At 35.7% G+C, this 21,063-nt stretch overlaps 1 protein-coding gene across 5 annotated transcripts in view; it reads right to left on the bottom strand.

Annotated features, from left to right (window-relative positions):
* Window positions 1-1,317: 1,317 nt before the first annotated feature.
* Window positions 1,318-21,063, bottom strand: part of ATG5 (autophagy related 5) — a 112,958-nt gene continuing 93,212 nt past the window's right edge. For 3 of the 5 annotated variants that reach the window (XM_055535309.1, XM_055535308.1, XM_055535312.1), the window contains 2 exons: window positions 18,059-18,176; window positions 1,318-2,093 (listed from right to left, as the gene is read on the bottom strand). In XM_055535309.1, the coding sequence (XP_055391284.1) occupies window positions 1,957-2,093; window positions 18,059-18,176 (255 nt within the window). In that variant the 3' untranslated portion in view covers window positions 1,318-1,956. Of the gene's footprint in view, window positions 2,094-3,058; window positions 3,082-3,824; window positions 4,161-18,058; window positions 18,177-21,063 lie in introns of those variants that run through there. The other 2 variants (XM_055535310.1, XM_055535311.1) reach the window with 2 other exon arrangements.

The raw sequence follows: 21,063 nt of genomic DNA, 5'->3' as shown, positions 1-21,063 counted from the left end.
GAGTAATACAGTTATGATGCTGGTGTAATGATGAACAAGTAAGTAAAAAAAAATGAGAAAAGGATGGTAAAATTTACTTTCAGATCTGGAAGTAAAGATCAGTAGCTCACTTGAACCCCCTGCAGAGACCTTCCATGGGTCTTGTCTGTGGAAAACTACTATGGCTTACTGCTTGCTCTCACCACACTTATCTTCGTCACAGCTTAGCACTCCTGGCATTTTGATCCTTTTGCTCACTGAAGCCCACATCAGTCTGTCAAAACATCAAGGGGGAAAATCCCCAAACTGAATAGATGAATAAACACTTTTAATGTGAACAATCATATTCAGACCAACTTCTTTTGAAAAAAATACAAGTCAGTGGGTTTTTTTTTAATCCTTAAGTAACTCAAATATTACTATTTTTTCTGCCTTACTAAAATGGCACTTTTCATTTTATTGACATTAGCCAATTATTTGCTACTTGTTTATATTTTTCTCTGATCACAATGCTACCCTATGTTTTTCTTTTTGATTGAGACCTATACTTTCCATTCCAGAATATGTGATCTTTGACTAACTTTGTCTCATTCTGTGAATGTCTGCTACTGATTAGTGAAAAAATATCACAAAAGGAAAAAGGAAGCAGTGAGCACTAGCAGGATCTCACTTCAACATTTGTATTATTTTTTTAATGAGAAAAATATTTATTTTTATTTTGGAATCTAAAACCATTATTGTATGATACTGCCTTCTAGAATACTTAGGTTGATATTCAATATGAACGGCAAGTTAGCTCACAAGAAACAAAGTGTAATGCACAAGTTATGTTCAGCTGGTAGAAACCCAGCAGCATGGTAATAAAGTGCAGCAAAAATTTCCTTATTTGAATAACAACTCCAGTAACCTCTGAATATTTTTGGTAACATTAAGGAAAAGCTACTGCAGTCTGGAGATTGGTAATCTTCATACTTCAAAGACAGGCTACCAGGGACCACAGTGAAATATTAGACCTGAGGTCAATGAAAAACACTAATTTGGAAAGGAATAGGTTTTCCCCCCAAAATGCAAAATTATACAGATGCTTAAGATACTATGATTTGACAGATTTACAATGATAAAACAGCAATGATAAATGGTAACATTATTTCAGTACTTTTAGTGTAAAGAACACAGATTTAAAAATCGGCAGCAAGAAATTCTGACAGCTCCTGAGACAAGTTATCCTATGCCCGACACCCATTTCATGCCAATGATGACCAGTCTGAAGGGTAACACACAGAATAAAAACAGTGATCTACTGCAGGTGAATGAGAAAGTACTGACAAAGTGACAAAATTGTATGTTATTAAATGACAAAACATATTTTGAGGCTTTATTTAAAAATCTCTCACTTCATTATCAAAGTTACAAGATTGCATACCAGTAGACAGACTGTAAACATAGGAAATTTTCATTAAGGAAAGATGGGTTTACTGTAATTTGATCTTTTACAAAAAATTACTGAAAGTTATTGATAACAGAATTTCTCTTTTACTTTCTTAAGTCTAATTCTCTTGAAAATTAAACCAATGTTTCCACTCCCTCGAGCTAAAGTTCAACCATGGTCACCTTAGGAAATACCCTTGTTTATTTGTTAATCAGAAATACAAATTGAGTGGCACATATTTCCATTTTCTTCTTAGGCCGAAGGTTTCGGCTTCATTATATTTTACAAGAAAACAGAAGACTTGCAGTGGTCCTGTAAAGTCTTTCATGTCGCAGCTGAGGTTTAATGACGGCAGTGGGGTAAAGCAGTGGTGATGCAAAGTAAGACCAGCCCTAGTGCCCTTATCTGACATGGAATCTTTTTCCTGTTTGGCTTGCAGCAGTGTTTCTGGTCAGGGTGCCTCCACCAAACCTGATTGAAGCAGAAGGGTGACATGCTCTGGTAAATCCTATTTAAGGGTGATTCCATTCAGGAAAATGGTTGATCCTTCAATCTGTTGGTTGCGGGATGATGCTAATATGAAGAAAATTATCCGGGTAGCTCAGATGTTCACTCAGCCACTGCAAAGGTGTTTCCAACATTGGTTCAATTCCATGAATCATTACTTGGTTCTTTTTTTCCCCATCTATTCCAAGAAAGAAATCCAACAATAATCGATGAGTCAAAACAGTTGGAAGAAAACAATAATCTGCTGCCTTTGAGAATCCTCAGTGAATCAAATGGATTTTACTGCTTTAACAGGTTAAACCTGGTCTGTTTCCTGAGCAGGAAATGTGGACATGGAGAAAGTTCAAATGTTGCAATATGTATCACCCAAAACAGAAACCTGAGGGTTACAATGAATTCTGATAAAAATTCTGTTGCTATATGTGAAAGTATTCATTCTTTCTTAATTACTGTGCTTACCTAAGATTGACGTTAATGAAACCATAGTGGAGAAAACAGCCCATTGTACCCACTGATCAAAATTTATTTTAGTTATACATAAAAAACGGTACTATTAAAAATGACAGGTATATGAAGTAGGTCAATACATATTTAAAATATACAAAACAGAAATGTGTCTAGAAGTCATCAAAAATAAGATCAGGTTTTTTTTTAAGATCAGTGTTTAAGAAGATGTTTAATGAAACAGTTGGGAGTTGTAAGTTAATTTTCAGTAAAGCTGTTCAAATATGCATGAAAAAATTTTAGAGACACTATTAGAAGAGTTAAAATTTTAATGAGAAGGAACTAGGAGTCTGACTCAGGGATTTCTGTTTCAGAATCATGAACTCTGATTGATTTTTGTTGATGTCCATTCATTAATTAAAAGGTTGCTGCAATTCACACTTTTTTCCTAAGTTCAAATTTTGTTAAAAATTGAAGATTAGCTTTGTGTCTTTTATGATTTTGGTATAAATCACTGACAATCTTTAAAGAAAACGAAGCATGCTTGGTTGCTACAGAAAAACACAGAAAGTAAAAAAAAAAAAACACCAAACTTTTTTTTTTGGAAAAAACAAAATAAAACAAAACACAGAACCTTGAAGAAACTGTATCACTCCTTTAGCACAATTCTTGGTTTGTCTCTTAAGTCTCTTCAATCTGCAACATCTAAATCTCTCAGCTTCCTGGACACAGAAGACAACAAGGGAAACAGGGAATTGATGGAACTGTATGAGAGGGAAATACCCCATTTTTCCCCTTTCTTCTCTGTTCAAAATGACGTTTGCATCCCTAGCGCTCTAATGTCTAGGCAAAATGGGCTGGTGATGTATGGTGATAATGGTGTGGCTGGCACCTGAAACAAGAGACCCTTTTAAAGAAATATTTAAACTTCCTGCCAGAGGCAGCACAGTCCTGGGAGGTGACAGTCAACAGACTGACAATGAGAAGACATAAAACCACCAGAGAGTTGCTAAAAGAATGCCAAAAATAAAGTCCTAACAAACATACTATCAGCCCCAGAGATTACCAAATAAATGTCTCCAGAAAATGGCATAGCTTAAAACAATTCTGGAAAAGGCTTATAATACTACTAACCTAAAAAAAAATGCTTTCATTGTTTTGATTTGTCCACCGAGCTCTGCTGCATCTATACATACTTCTTACACAGTTGTGATCACAGTATTAATACAATGATTGGTTTTCATAATGATGTGAATCATTTATAACCAAAAGATTAAGCTATATGCAGAATACTAAAGAAAGCACCGTATTAGTGCTTTGAGAAGATTTTAAAATGTTGATACTCAAATCGGATAAACCCTCAGCTATCTGGAATGATTCATTCTTTGTAAGTTCTAGATTGCCAAGGTTTTACTGTATTAAATCTTTCTTAGAATATTTAAAAACATTTCCGGTGCAGTTCTCTTTATAGTCTTATTATATATTTCTTTGAAATATCTTAATATTCTCAGAATCTTCCTCCTACTTAGCACCGAGTCAAAAAAATGAAAGAGCAGTGGTGTAAGAGTAAAAGTTCTTTATCGATAAAGTTCTTCCTTAAGCAGTGTCAGCTTTGGATGGTATGGAATAGAGCTGAATATCCAGAATACTGTGCCTGTACCAGTACGTAAGTGTGCCAGCAAATACAATATGACGCACAGCATGTCTGAAAGGGAGAAGACTAACACACGGAGCCACGGAAGAGGACACAGGGAGTCTAAGATCCGTACAGCAGGAGCTGGAGAACATAAGCACATTCACTCTGTAAAACAAACCCAACAAATCACATTATCAGAAGCCTGAAGAGGCAGCACTGATTCTCTGGTTTAAACTGAGACCACTTTTAATCTGGAACATAAAAGTATCACTAAACATGGACAACTAAGGAAGTGGTCCAGGACTGTCATATCCTTCAACACAACAGCTTAAGATTTTACATATGTAATTTGGACATTGCCTACTTTTGTCCAAATATTTCACCTGGGTATATTTATCTTTCTGGTTTTCTGACTTCCTCTGATAACATAACTGTCACTAGAAACATTAGAATGGGACAGTAGCGCGCTTGGAACTATGAAGTAAAGTCTCTCTTATGCATCACTGCAGGCTCGTGCCTAGCATGGTGCCTGACAATAAATGTCTTCAGGGCTTAGATCATTTTGCTGCTGGTTAAACACACTATCAGAAATAATGTTTTGAAAATAGTGTCTAGTGGCTACCACTGCTATGGAGAATAAGAGCTTGCCTGAAAAAGACTGCTTTGGTTATTAAAACAACAAACAGAATGCTTCTGAATGAGCCAAGATGAATATATGCCATCACCAAAATTCATGTTACCATAAATAACAACAAGCACAACAGCATATTTTGGCAATATCAGAATTAGCAAAACAAAGCAGTGAAAAATTAGCAGATTCTTTTTCCCCTAACAGAAAGGAAACGCTTGATGATACTGCTACTAAAGTAAATCATGTTTTTGGTAAATATATCTTTGTGTTTCAAAATGGGAATCTAGAATTTAATACTTGGGAATAAAAAATATATCACTACAAAGTAAATGACTCAGGAGAAAAATGTTACTCCACATCTCACCCACTCAGATTTTTAAAAACGTTAGTCTGATGCTTTAAAGTAGGCAAACGTTTGACACAGTAATCAAGTGAACTCGTTCCATATGAAATTCTCTCATACAGGGCACTTTTGAGGGGTAACTTTTTATTTGGATGTAATTTCAAACTTAGAGAAAAGTTGCAAGAACAGCACAAGGACTTTCTCTTCACCCAGAGTCATCAATTGCTTACATTTTGCCCCCTTTGCTTTATCATTTTATGTATATATAATTAATTTCTGAATCATTTGAGAGTAAATTAGAAACACTGAGTCCTTTACCTTTAATTATTTCAGTGTATACTTTCTAATAAAAATATCCTTTTATATAATCATAGCACAGTTATCAAAATTAAAATATTAACACTGACACTATACTGTTAAGTAATCACTTCAGAAGTTATTAACGATCCTAATTCTTTTTTCTCCAGTCTAGGAATCATACATTGCATTTAATTTTCAGGTCTCTGTACTCTCCTTTAACTTGGACGGCTCTTGGCCTTTCTTTGCGCGTTCTAACCTTGACAATTTTGAAGACTACATGTTGTTATTCTATAGAATCTCCACACAGCAATTAAAAAAACTGTTAATTCATGTTGTAAATATAAGAACAGTCATTCATAAATACTTGGAGTTTGTGAATTAAGGAAAAGGACAAATAAATGTCAGAGACAAGCATTTTCTTTAGAGAGAATAGTAATTAAATTCACATTAAGAGTTAGATGTTAAATCTAAAGAGATCATATATCTATAAAGAGACTATCACAATAAAATTTCATTTCTTATACTCATCTTACTTATAAGCCCAAGTTTTATAAGACTCAACTCCATAGGTCAGTCTGTAGACCACTGTTCTAAAACAGAGGACTGGTAACATGTCTTCCAGTTCTAGTACATGAGTCTTTTATGGCTAAAAAGCAAAATATTTCTTTTTGAGTTTAAATCAGCATAATACACTAGTTCTGAATTCTCAGGCAAATCACTCAACCTTCCGAGTCCCAGTTTCCTCCTCCTACAGTGTAGATAAAGAATTCTCATCTCTGGGGTTGCAGAGAGGATCAAAGGGGATAGCCAAGTAAAGCACTCAGCACAGGGCTTGGACACAGTAGGTATTCAATAAAGTGAGGGATATACCAAAAGGTATATACAAACTGTGGATTCAATTAAGGCACCAGCATGCAAAGGGCTGTGAGAATGTGGCCTCGTGTTAATATCCACTCTGCATTACTCAGCCTCATTATTATGCAGTGTGGCACAGATTTTATGAATGTGTTAAGGAAAAAAAGAAAGATGGCAACAACAAAAACCCAAAGACTCAATCATTATGCAAACAACAAAATGAAATTTTAAAAATTCCTTAACACTCTAAGCCCTCTGGATTAATCTAGTAGTGCTCTCTATGTGTATATTCAGCAAAGCACAGCCTGGATAAATCAAATAAGCCCTACTGTACTATAGTAAAGTTACTTAATAAACTTCAGATATGGTTCTCAGTTTATTTTAAAGATGAAAAATTCAAGGAGGGAAAACAAAAAACCTTCGAAAACCTTTGCTACACAAGCTAAAGTACACCATTATTAGAGAACTTAAGAGTAGGTGATGAATCTGCCTTTTAAAGATTTCTGTTAGCAATGGCTCGGGCTTCCCAGGTGGCTCAGTGGTAAAGAATCTGCCTGCTAATACAGGAGAGTCAAGAGCCACGGGTTCAATCCCTGAGTCAGGAAGATCCCCTGGAGAAGGAAATGGCCACCCACTCCAGTATTCTTGCCTGGAAAACTCCATGGACAAAGAAGCCTGGTGGGCTACAGTCCACGGGGTCACAGTCAGACACAACTGAGCACACATGCAAAGCAAATCAGCAATGGCTCACAGCCTTCCCCACCCAATCTGGTTTTTAGCCATTACTTTTAAGCCAATTATCAACAAGGAATATGACCTAAATGTCTTTAAAAACAGGTTATGTGAGATTCTAGAAAGATGCATGAGTTTCACTCTTACTGTTAATATGTGTAACTAAATATGTGAAACTTCTGAATTTAAAGGAAGCTAGAGAAATGGATGATGTATCTTTTAAGGGAAAGTGCTTTTAATCAGAAAATTTCAGATTAGTAACTTGTTTTTTAGTTCACACTTATGAATATGGAGTAACAGAAATTTAAGACCAGAGATTGTAACCACTGTGTTTAGATCTGTGGCTTCACATATATATTTTATAGTTCAGCAGAAAATGCCTCAGTTTGCTATCTTGGAAATGTGTGTGATGCTGAAAGGTAAAACTTCTGAAAAATACTTATCATTCTGAAAAACAGAGATGAGCTTTTTAGCTGCCACTATTCTGAACAATTTTGTTCTGTCTGACAAATTCTTTAACCTCTGATATGTTCATTAGTAAAACACCAACTAATTGAATCCATTGACATGAAAAACCACAGGCTGAAATCTGAAATGCATACATCATGCTGAAGGATTCTGACTCAGCCTCAGCGGTAATAGTCAGTGAGGTCAGGTCAAAGAGGGTTAAACCAAGCCAGGATATAGCCAAAGGAATACATCAAACGCTGATTTTAAAAGGGCAATTAATCTTAGACAGAAATGCTTCCTGGGGAATGAGATCTCAATCTTAAGAGCACACTACATGATGTAGCAGTAAAAATGAACATATACAAGCTTACAGAGCTTTTATCCTATGATCACAAACAGAAGGAAAGTGCTGTTTATCAGGGAAATACAAACCCATTTAAAAATACTTACATTAACTTCTTCCGGATCTATACTCACTTAGTAGTACAGGTTTTAATGAACATATCACAGTTAATATAGATCACATATCTTTTTCCATGCATAAATTTATATATATGTTAATTATGTCTGTCCAAAATATTGCCTTAATTTGACTCTTAACATATTGTATAAGATTTTCAAAACATGTCTATGTTAATTCTTTCATTGCCCTGCTTATAACCTTTATATTTTTGAGGAAGTAATAAAGCAAAATTTAAACTTAACCCCCCCAAATCAGCTATTATTATAAAAAGAACACTGTATTAAGTGACTTTAAGATCATTTAAATAAACTGATTAAATGTTTCTTAATAAGATAAAAATGTGGTATAAGTTACAAACTTAAACTTGTTCATTTCAAACCACCCCCCCCAAAACCAAAATACAACTTTGAAAATATAGCTCAAATGTTTTTGATTTGCTTTCATAAAAGGATCCAGTAATTCTAGTTGGGTGTAACAGGGCCTATTAATATATGTCAGGTATGAATTACAGAATAGTTCAGAGCTAATTGTTTTATTTAAAATATAGGCAATAATCATGCTGTTTATGTATGGTCAGATTAAGGTCTCACAGGACTTGCTTTAACAAAGAGATGACTTGCTTTTAATCTCCTGCATGTGCTATTATTTTGTTAAAGAAATTCTGTTTTCTAGTGCTAAGGATGAAATGTTAACTGTACAAGTATCTGTTCCCACTTTTGAAAAAGTCAGGTTAATTCATTTAACGTCTCAGGATCTAGATAAAGGAAATCAGAAGCCTCTCCTGACAGGCCCAGTAATCCTATCTTTGCTAATTGAGAATAATGAAAATAAGCAATTAATTATTTCTTTGATTTTAGAAAAGACATATGTCAACGGACTGAGTCATTAACAGATTGTGTACTACCAAAATCAGTTCACGGTACACATTGGGACAAACCACAGACATGGAGGGAGAATGACACAACGAGGCAGAGAGTCTGATTCAGTTTAGAATTTCCTGGCATGATGATGAATTCAAGAAAATTACCAAGGTTAAAATAAGTCTCATAAGTTTCTTCTGTCCAAAATTAAATACAGTACATCTTTGTTAATGAGGGCTATGTTTGTAGAACTTCTTGTATTACCACTGTGTGTGACACTGTATCATTTCTTTTATATCCCGAGAGAGAAAACAGTGAAGAGCAGGCAGTGTTAGGTGGAGACTGCAGTCCAGTGACCATTCCCACATGGCAGGCTCACGGTACCTTAGTAAGGTTACAAATGGGCCTTCCACAGTTTACTTGTAATTCTTTCTTCACTCATTTAAAATCTGTTTTCATCCCAGTATCCTGTTGTACCTTCACACTGTCTGATTTAGAAAATCATTTGGCAATAGGTTTTTCTTTTTTTTAATGGTTCATACTCTATAAAATAGAAAGAATTACTGAAACTGAAAAATGATTATTATTCTTACTTCTAAACCCTCATCCTGATGAAGTCTGAAGGTTTTATGTTTCTGTGGCATGAACTGGCAAGTCTGAAATGCCACCTCTTTGGGCAGTCAATGTCATCATGCTGACAAAAGCGCCAATTTGAAGCTCAAACTTCAAACTGAAGGATCTGCCTCAGATGAATACTGTGAGACTTGGATGTTTCTTTTTTCTAATTGCTTTATGTATGAAAAAAGTGATTACAAACAAAGAGTTAATTCACTTTATAAACAATCTAATCATATGCTACAGAGCTAAGGAGAAAGAACATGAATACACCATCTTTTCTTAATTTTATAGAAACTATTCTGTGGTTTCTCATAAAGCATGTCAAAAACAAAACACTGTAATTTTCAAGTTAGATGACCTAGATGGGGTATTGTGACACCCTAGCCTCAGTTGTTAAAATTATCTTCTAATGTCCTAAGCAAGCAAATAAAAGATCAATCTTAGTCACTTAGTTCATCAACGCTTTCTCCCACATCTCTGACCTCACTAAAAAATCTTCTGTACTTTTATAGGAGAGAAGTACAAAAATAAAGCGAGTCTTTCAGCAAAATAAAGTAGGGACATTTTAAATCAGCATTTCAGAGTAGACATTACCCCTCAGCAGCCTGCCCCTGGGTGAAGGATTCTACTTCAGTGGTCATGTGATATGTGTGGCCTGGTCCCTCCTTTGCAATAATTTCTGCTCATCTTTTAAGACCTGGCTCAGTCTTTATTATCCACTACAGAATGGATAAGATAATATTCCCAATATCCTTTGCATATCTCCATTCCTATACATATCACTTTCAGTCCACTCCAACTGGACTAGTTTCTTAAAAGCAGGGATGCTATCTTACACATCTGAGTAAAGCCAGTGTCAGAAGACAATATGATGTGAAGACACTGACTGATGAATACTGAAAGCTACAACATCAAAGTGAACCCGAAAGTTCAATGGAAGTTGGGAAGGGGCTCAAAGAGTAAATAAAATCCTGGGAAGCAGGGCAGAAATGGAAAAAGGCAAGCAGCAAGAAGACTGCACTTGCTGGTAAGAGCGATGCTGGGAACCTTAACTCATCTCCCATCAAATGTAAGCCTTTCTCTTAACATACACTCCAGTTGTACAATGTCAAATATAAATTCAGGCTCACGACAGCCCAACTGCTACAGAGGACTAAAATAGACAGCCAATGAGAATTTGCTGTATGACTCAAGAAGCTCAAACCAGGGCTCCATAACAACCTAGAGAGGTGGGAAGGGGAGGGAGGTGAGGGATGTTCAAGCGGGAGGGGACGTGGGTAAACCTATGACTGATTCATGTTGATGTTTGGTAGAAACCAATAGAACACTGTAAAGCAATTATCCTTCAATCAAAAATAAATAAACAACAACAACAACAAAGCAAGAATGGACACTGTTTAATTTTCATAATCCTAACTTACTAGGTTTTTATGCATTACATTAGACAACTGGGAAATAAAATATGTTTGGGCAAAGCCTGTAAGTTTTTTGTATTCTTAAAAGAATACAAGTTAGGATTTTTAGATTTAAAAAAAATTTGGTTATATTGTTTCTAATGGACAAAGAAATACTTCACTTCAAGTCTGCTATAGAAGCTTAGGTTTCTGAGTCATTTTAACTATTGCTGACATCAAAGAAAAAATTTACCTGAGTTCACCTTTGGTTATTTCCTGTTACCCTGGCTAACTTCTCAAGCCACTTGAGAAACAACAAAAAAAGAATCACATAAAGCAGCTCATCATTAATTATAAGAAAAAAGACCTAAAGTATGTCTTCATGATATTAGTACATTCTACCTTCATATGATGAAACAAGGCAAAATTCCTTCATGCATGAATTACCTGTCATAAGGAGCAATAGACAATGCTGCCACATAACTTTTATAAGCACTTTCTCTTTTAATCATGTGATGACAGCGAGTTCTTATCCACACACACCCAATCTTTCAGTCTTTCGCTTTCAACTTAAGTTGGGTGCAGGTGTTTCAAAATGCTTCTTGGCTGACAATATTACAGGTGTGCTAAACCAGACAGTAAACAGTTCTTTACTGAAAGAATGACTTGATGTTTTGAATACTTCCCATAGATCCTGAAATGACAGCTATTTTCCAAAGAGGTGACAAATGGAAGAGGCAAATAAAAGTTTTTTCAAAGATAAGATATTGTTGTGAGAAACATGGCCTCCTCCTGGAATGAAAGGTACCATCAAGAGGACCTCAAAAGTAGAGGTACTATTTATAGCATTTCAGTGAAGTGTGTGTATGGTCCCTGATTGACACAGCATGCAAGAGTTTGGGAAGAAGTCTGTCACACAAAGATATTCACCTAAGAGGCAAGTTTGTGGATTAAAGTTGTGAGTGTCTACCTTACTGCCCTCTCTTAAAAAAAAGGGGGGGGGGGGTCATCTTGTGTATTCCTTAAGAATGGATGGGCAGGTAGGGCAGGTTAGAAATTTAGGAGAGAATAGTGTTTAAATGAATAAAAAAGCCTCACAAATGTGTGTGCCATTCTGGTGTGGGATGACAATAACTTGTCTGTGCTATGATCTGGGTGTGGGAATGAAGAAAAAACATGAAGGTGTGTTCTGACAGAACATGTCGGCTCAAAGCATATGACTGCTTTTCATCTACATGCTGAATGTCACAGACATCATTTTCATATCTAACAAAAAGAATAGCAGAATTATACACAGGAACACTACAATAACAATAGAAGCTCAAGTCCCTAGGATCATACCAGGGGTAAAAGAGAGTACGGGCCATGCATGCAGGCCAGATTAGGTACTAAACACAAACCAAAAAGAGTTGAGAGAGAGTAAAGATTTCAGAATGTTATTTTAAAGTATACAAAAAAGTGAAAAGGTGAAAATGAAAATAAATGGCAGCACAGTAAAGTGGAAAAACCAATGGACCAGGAGATGGAGACTTGACTTCCAAACCTAGTTCTACAATGAAGCAGCTAAGAAACCCTGGACCAATCATCTAAAAAACTAGGAGAATGAACTAAAATAACTTTAAGTTCCAACATTTCCACAATTCTTTAAAGATGTCAAATACAAAATTAACATCCAACCAATTTCTCCTGCTCTCCCTCCATTAAGTTTCTTTCGTCTTTCTGTGGATTTGCTGATAACTGTGCTGTCCATTCTGCACCTTACAGCACAACAGTTTTCAGATTTTGAGTCTCATTGTGATGTTCTCACTCACTAGTCAAAGATCTTATAAAGAAATATATTTACATGACACAATGTTTTGGAAAGTAGATTGTCAAAAAAATTTAAGGGAAGTACAATAAGATAGCCATTTCAATACTAAGCTTTAGCTTAAATTTCATTTTTTCAACAATTTTAAATTTATTTATTTTTTAATTGCGGAGAAGGCAATGGCACCCCACTCCAGTATTCTTGCCTGGAAAATCCCATGGACGGAGGAGCCTGGTAGGCTGCAGTCCATGGGGTCGCTAAAAGTCGGACATGACTGAGTGACTTCACTTTCACTTTTCACTTTCCTGCATTGGAGAAGGAAATGGCAACCCACTCCAGTGTTCTTGCCTGGAGAATCCCAGGGACGGGGGAGCCTGGTGAGCTGCCGTCTATGGGGTCGCACAGAGTCGGACACAACTGAAGTGACTTAGCATAGCATTTTTTAATTGAAGGATAATTGCTTTACAGAATTGTGTTGTTTCTGCCAAACATCAATATGAGTCAGCCATAGGTATGCATATGTCCCCTCCCTCTTGAATCTCCTTCTCATCTCGCTCCCCATCCCATCCCTCTAGGTTGTTACCGAGTCCCGGTCTGAGTTCCCTGAGTCATACAGCAAACTCCCATTGGCTATCTAATTTACATATGGTAATGTAAGTCATCTGATCCCATCACTTCATGGCAAACAGATGGGGAAACAGTGGAAACAGTGTCAGATTTTATTTTTGGGGGCTCCGAAATCACTGTAGATGGTGACTGCAGCCATGATATTAAAAGATGCTTACTCCTTGGAAGGAAAGTTATGACCAACCTAGACAGCATATTAAAAAGCAGAGACATTACTTTGGCAACAAAGGTCCATCTAGTCAAGGCTATGGTTTTTCCAGTGGTCATGTACAGATGTGAGAGTTGGACTACAAAGAAAGCTGAGTGCAGAAGAATTGATGCTTTTGAACTGTGTTGGAGAAGACTCTTGAGAGTCCCTTGGACTGCAAGGAGATCCAACCAGTCCATCCTAAAGGAGATCAGTCCTGGGTGTTCACTGGAAAGACTGCTGTTGGAAGCTGAAACTCCAATACTTTGGCCACCTGATGTGAAGAGCTGACTCACTGGAAAAGACCCTGATGCTGGAAAGATTGAGGGCAGAGGACAGAGGATGAGATGGTTGGATGGCATCACCGACTCAATGGACATGGGTTTGAGTAAACTCCGGTAGTTGGTGATGGACAGGGAGGCCTGGCATGCTGCAGTTCATGGGGTCGCAAAGAGTTGGACATGACTGAGCGACTGAACTGAACTGAACTGAATATAAATCTGCATGTTACTTTCTCCATACATCCCACCCTCTTCTTCCTCCCCCCACCCCTGTGGCTATAAGTCTGTTCTCTATGTCTGTGTTTCCACTGCTGTCCTGCAAATAATTTCATCAGTACTATCTTTCTAGAATCCATATATATGGCTAGTACGTGATATTTGTTTTTCTCTTTCTGACTTACTTCACTCTGTATAATAGGCTCTAGGTTCACCTACCGCATCAGAACTGACTCAAATGCATTCCTTTTTATGGTTGAGTAATATTCCATTGCATCTATGTACCACAGCTTCTCTATCCACTCATCTGTCAATGGCCATCTAGGTTGCTTCCATGTTCTAGCTATCATAAATAGAGCTGCAATGAGCACTGGGGTACATGTGTCTTTTTCAATCTTGATTTCCTCAGGGTATATGCCTAGTAGTGGGATTGCTAGGTCATCTGGTGGTTTTATTCTAGTTTTTGAAAGAATTTCCATACTGTCTTCCATAGTGGCTATATGAATTTACATTCCCCCCAACAGTGCAAAACACTCCACACCCTCTCCAGCATTTATTGTTTGTAGACTTTTGGGGGATGGCCATTCTGACTGGTGTGATTTCAATTTACTCTTAATTGATAAAAGCATTTTTTAATTAAAATACTATAAAGTACTCAAAAAGACAGAAAAATAGAGTGCAGAGAAGTGAATAACTGAAGGCAAATGCTTGCAGTGGGGGCAGCCTATGGGTCCCATCTCTGTCAGCAATAAAAATGATTAATCTCGTAACTTCAAATGGGAAAACTAGTCTATATGCCCAAATCTTTAAGAATTTGGCAAAACAGACATTAAATAGATTGAAACACACACACAAACACACTCTTACAGTATGGAGAAAACAAACTGCAATGGTAAGATTATTTCTAAAGCTACTGGGACTATCCCAGTCCAAATTTCTACAACTTGAGTTCAAAAAATAAAAACTTTAACTATCCCTGTGAGGATTTACAGGAAGATGGCAACACTGGTTGTGTCTCTGGAGAGGGGAACCGAGTCAGGGCTTTATGTATAGGAGTTGAGATAGAGACTTTTCACTAAATTCTTTCATATACTTTTGGATTTTGGAACTATATAAATGTATCATCTACTAGAAAAAAATTTTGATTATTTAACTGAACACAATATGTAAAAAACCTTAATAGGATTTCATAAAAATAAAATATTTTTTACTCTTCAAAAGAAAATGAAAAGATAAGTCCCAGACTAGGAGAAAATAATCACAAATCATGTCTGGTAAAGGACTTAACAGGCAGAATATATAAATAACTCTCAGAACTCAGTAATAAGATACAATGAAAATTAAGAAAAGGATTTACATGCGACATTTCATCAAATATATCCATGAATAACAATAAGCACATGAAAATACTCAACACAATAGTCATTAGGGAAATTTTAAAAAGTGAGCTACCACTATACAACAAACACGAGGACGGCTATAATAAGACAAGAAAATATGTACAACGGTGAGACTGTGACGAAACTGGAATCCCCATTCATTGTGGGTAGAACTGTAAAATGATGCAGCCACTTTGGAAAAGTTTAGCAGTTTCTTTAAAAATTAGCCATAAACATACCATACAACCCAGCCATTCCACTCCTAAAGATTTACTCAAGAAAAATGAAAATATATGCCTGTATATGGATGTTTATAGCAGCATTAGTCATAAAAGTGAAAAGGTGGAAACTCAAACGTCTATCAATTGGTGAATAAACAAAATGTGTCACCCAACTGGAATACTATTCAGTAATAAAAAGGAACAAACTACTAATTTATACAATATGAATGAAACCCAAAAACATCAAATAGAAAAAAATAATTGCAATTTTGTGTAACTCCCTTTATGTGAAATATCTAAAGGAAGTAAATTCTAGACAGAAAGCTGACCAATAGTTGTCTATAATTGGCAGCAGGAGCAGAAATTAGCTACAAACACACAGGGGAACTTGTGAGGTGCTAGAAGTATTCTAAAACTAGATTGTAGTCATGACTTATAAATTAAATAAAAATCACTGAATGGCAGAACAATTACTTAAGGCAAACTCTTACTGAAAATGAAGACTAGGTAGCAATAAAGATAGATTAAGATTTTAAGATAGTATTATAATCAACTTACTGTTAATTATGTCATGATTCAAAGATTATAAATAATGTTTCAAGTAATAACACAAAGAACTCAGGAATTGAAATACTGAGTAAACACTCACCTAGCATTAGAGATATGAGGATGTGTATGACAGTAACAGAAACTTTGCCTAGTATAGTATTCTTGTGTGCCTAGTCTCTCAGTCGTGTCTGACTCTTTGTGACCCCATCGACTGCAGCCTGCCAGGCTTCTCTGTCCATGGGGATTCTCCAGGCAAGAATACTGGAGTGGGGTGCCATGCCCTCCTCCAGGGGATCTTCCCAACCCAGGGATCAAACCCAGGTCACCCACATTGCAGGTGGATTCTTTACTGACTGAGCCATGAGGGAAGCCCAAGAATACTGGAGTGGGTAACCTATCCCTTCTCCAGAGGATCTTCCCGACCCAGGAATCGAACCGGGGTCTCCTGCATTACAGGTGGATTCTTTACCAGCTGAGCTGCCAGGGAAGCTGACAAATAACATAGTAAGGCCTTTCTCTTTCTCTCTCCATATATATAGATATATATTTATAAATATATATATATATTTCATACATATATATACATATATATGAAACATGTTGCTTTTTCGTTGCACCACATGGCTTCTAAGACCTTAGTTCCTTGACCAGGGACTGAACCCATGCCCCCTGCAGTGGAAGTGCAGTCTTAACCACTAGATTGCCAGAGAACCTTACTCAATTTTCACAGCTTTAGGTAGTAGTCAATGATCTTTTTTATCAGTCCCTTCTGGAACTGGTTCTGATGGTATTTAGATGTCCCTCTTCTTCCATCCTATTGAGCCTTTGTGTATTTTCAAAGTGCTAGATACACAGAGAAATGCCAGAAAAAGGAAGCATATTTGATTAACAGGCCAAACGGCACATATTCTGAGCTCTATGTTCTTTGTTTAGTCTTTTAGGCTGAAATGTCAATATTCCTCCCAATCCTATTACTTCTAATTCTACTGAGTAGGCAAACCATTTCCATAGATACTAAACGCCTCTTGAACTATGTGATATAGTTACAAGTCATGTAAATAATACTGCCATCATCCCAGCGTAGGATATGTTAATAAGAAACACAGCATGATCTACTGAAGTATTTACCTTTGCATTTATTAATGCCTTACCTCTTACCATAAAAGACTTAAAGTGGTAAGTTTTTAATGTTTTTCTATATAACATATACAAGTCTAGGCAACATATTAACAAACACAGCACTATGCCACTGAAATTTCTCCTACAGCACAGTAACCAACAATAAGACAAGGCATTCAGTGATAGGGTGATGGTCAAATTATGGTACATAGATACCAAGGGCCATGACATTTTAAAAAATGGCTTTAAAGAATTTTTAAGAACTATCATATTATATCATATTATATCAGGTGAAAAAAGGAGGACATATAAATTTATGCACATATACCCTCTCAAATATTCAAGTATATATCTGCATGTGTGTGTCAAGAGTAGTCTCTATGAGTTAGGGATTGATAGCATTTTCCCCCTAGTTTGCCGCATTTTCCTTGTGTTTCTTATGCTGCAATTAAGCGATTTTCCTATTTTTCCTCTTCTGACAGGAAAACAATTTTAACCTAAGTTACAAAATAAGGACTATAAAACAGGACTTTTTGACCAGCCTTGTGAAATATTAAATCCTAAGAGAATAATGTTCAGTAAAACATTAAAGAGCAGCAAAAACTTCAAATAAAATATGTATCCATTACTCAATATTTTGAACTTTAAAATATCAACCAAATGTAAGACTTTTTTTTAAAAAACTATCTCTTATTTCTTTAGAATGACGAAACACAATGCAAGATTAAAATTACAACGTTTACCAGAATCGAATTCACAAATGAAAAACACAGGGCCCCAAAATATAAGAGGGTGACTTTAAAATCATATTTCAGTTTGCTAAAGAGAATGTTTCTTATTCTGTTAGTGTCAATAACTTATGAAATAGTTAAGTATTAAGTGCTTCTGTTTCAAAAGATTTTTCCTTACAAGATAATGAAAATACCTTACTGAAGTAACTAATGAATGTTATTTATAAATACAGAATTCTTATGTTACTTCAGTAACAAAGAGGAATGAAAGAAATGTTTTAATGTTGTCAATTATATTACCTTCAGGAGCAACTGCAGAAGGACAGACTTCTTTGAGGAGATCTCCTAGTGTATGCAATTGTCCATCTGTAGACACAGGTCGAAAAAGCTTCTGAATGAAAGGCCGTTCAGTTGTTGTCTATTTGAGAAATCAAAAAAGGGTCCAAACAATTAAGTCTCTATTGCTACAAGCTATGAATTAATACATTAGAAATTTAAAGTTGGCATGAGATGCCGTCTGATACAGATACAGTGTAATCAGAAGCATACAACATCACACGTGGTATTATGGCTAAAAATGCTTAACACAAATCCAAGAAATCTAACCACAGGAGGCAATAAGGCAAATTCAGAACATGCAGCACTTTAAACACAGCTGACCTGGACACTTAAAAAAAGTCAGAGGCAGCAAAAAAAAAAAAAAAAGATTAAAAGGGACTGACAAGATATCACAACTAAATACAAAACATAAACTCTGACTGAATACTGGATTGAAGAAAGGAATTTAAAAAGATCAGTTATAAAAGACATTTTTTAAATAACTGGGGAAATATCAGATGAACATTAGATAATATTAGATTAATGATACATTTCTTAGGTGTGATAATGTTTATAAGGACAATACCCTTACTGTTAAGAAATTCATGATCAGATGTTCAGGGATTAGGTACCATGATGTCTGAAACCTACAATCAAATGGTTAGGGGAGGGGAGAGAGAGCGTGTGTATAGAAAAAGAGACAACAAATGTGAAAAAAGGTTAATAACTGGTGAATCCAGGTGAAGGGTCTTATATGGTCTTGGTTGTTTTACTATTTTAAAACTTTTCTATAGGTTCAAAAATCAAAATAATAGGTACATTTCTTCTGATAATTGTTATTATTAGCACTGTCATAATTGACTGCTAATAGCTTCAACATCTTGCTCCTTCAAAAAATTAGGTTTAATTTTCTCAAACTCCCTCTCTAGAAGCGGAGCAACGTCTGATGGAAGCCTTCCCGTGACAGAGCGCAGAGGCTCTGGAATCAGCCAGTCTATGAGTAACAGCACTGTCGTTATGAGTTCTATGATCTTACACCCAGTTTCTTTGGAAATTTGGGACATTCCCCATCTCTGAAGTTTGTTCTAGGAATAATGGGAGACTTTTGCCAAGTATAAATAAATGATAAAGAGAATAACACCCATCACAACTCTTAACTGTTTTTTCATTTTAAGATGTTAAGTTTTTGTTTTAAGCTTCTTGGAATGAAAAATCATGAAAATCTACAGGAACAGAGTAATACCTTATATTTTATAAGAAAATAATTTCAAATACCTACCCATTAAAGGTAACTTTTTGGGGGGGGGGGCTTGTTTATTTTTAAATCACAGAGGCACATCTCAACTTCTTCAAGATAACTTTAACCAGATTTGGTTAAAAAAAAAAAAAAGAAGAAAACCTGATTTTAAGTATAGACATGAACTAAAATAAAATGTAAGAAAAGCTAAATGTGGTGCAAGTATGTGACTACTTCTCCTGGCTTTATACTGTGTGTTCAGTGAATACATAATAAATATCAAAACAGTATTAAAATAATACAGTTGAACGTATACGGAAAGCATGAGAAAAAACTAAAATTTAATAAATATGCATTAAATATAATGCAATTCACTTCACTAATTGAACCCTTCATTTTTTAGAAGTATAACTGAACAGGGAACTCTACTCAATACATGATAATGGCCTATATAGGAAAATAATAAAAAAAAAACCAGTGGATTTATGTATATGTATAACTGATTCACTTTACTATATGAAACTAACAGAAAACTGTAGATCAATTATACCTTACTAAAAAAAAATTTTTTTTTAAGTGTGATTGAAACCCTTCAATTTAGGAAGCTCATACTTTTCCCACAGGTGAAACTCAGAATATTATGAACAATCAAGGATTCACTATGTGAAGATGATACAGGTTTGAGGAGTTCAGAGAAGAAAGAAATGAATAGGGGACAGCAGTAATCATTTAAAATAGCCACCACCCACTTAGGGCTTTCTATCTTCCAGGCAATGAAGAGGCTTTTAAGACTTTTTAGCAGAGGAAGTGACGTGATGAAAGAGGCTTTCTTCTGAAGGCTAATGGAAAGCAGCACCGTGTACAATGACTTGGGGAAGAGGTAACATCAGGATGACCGGTGAGAGGCTGTTCTGAATGATGCAAGCCTATGTGATGACAACTGGGACTTGGTCAGGAGAAAAGGAGGGGCAGGACTGTACCCCCAATACAAAAACTGTTCAAATGTATCATCCATACTCTAGTCTGATAATACTAAGGCTTTCAGCAAAGTCAAATCTTTTCAAGATTCACTTGTCCCTTATTGAGTGACAGAATTATGAGGTGGCTTAGCTGTACTAATATACATTATAGTAATTTGAAAACAATATGCTAAACAGGAAAGGCCAAGTAATCTTAGCTACGTATTAAAAAACCAGCAATTCTCCTCTACTCACATTCCTAGAAAAAATGGCCTGCAATTTCTCTGTACTTCTCTTTTTTTCAACTCTTTCCCAAAATGGAGCAGTTATAATAAAGGTATAACTTCAACAGTCTTTATAATATTATTTGCTTGGGGGGAAGGATGAAGTTCCAGAACTATTAACATATACTCCAAGTAAATCCTACAGACTGTAACCAAGAAAACTTTCATCAAAGTAAATTTCTGTTTCTCATATAACAAAAAAACCTTATTAAAAGACAAAGACCTAAAATACTCCAAACAAAAAAATCTAACACATATTTTATGTTTAAATTTTGTTCAAGTGCCTTTAAAAGCTTATATTCTCATTCTTAGAAAACATTCAACTTTGAGAGCTATTTATCTTGAAAACAGAAGCTGGCCACAGACAGATTATGAATTCAAGTACTGTACAGAGGTTCTGAAGGGCAATGGGAATGGAGGGTAAATTCATGCAAATTTCTTAAAGATCTCATTAAACCTAAATTCGAGTTCAGCAAAGACTAAATTATGCTAGGATATATTTAAAAG

Source organism: Bubalus kerabau, chromosome 9, assembly GCF_029407905.1.
Source record: "Bubalus kerabau isolate K-KA32 ecotype Philippines breed swamp buffalo chromosome 9, PCC_UOA_SB_1v2, whole genome shotgun sequence".
Classification (NCBI taxonomy): Eukaryota; Metazoa; Chordata; class Mammalia; order Artiodactyla; family Bovidae; genus Bubalus; species Bubalus kerabau.
Note: the sequence above shows the minus strand (reverse complement) of the source record. Positions and strands in the feature narration are given on the sequence as shown.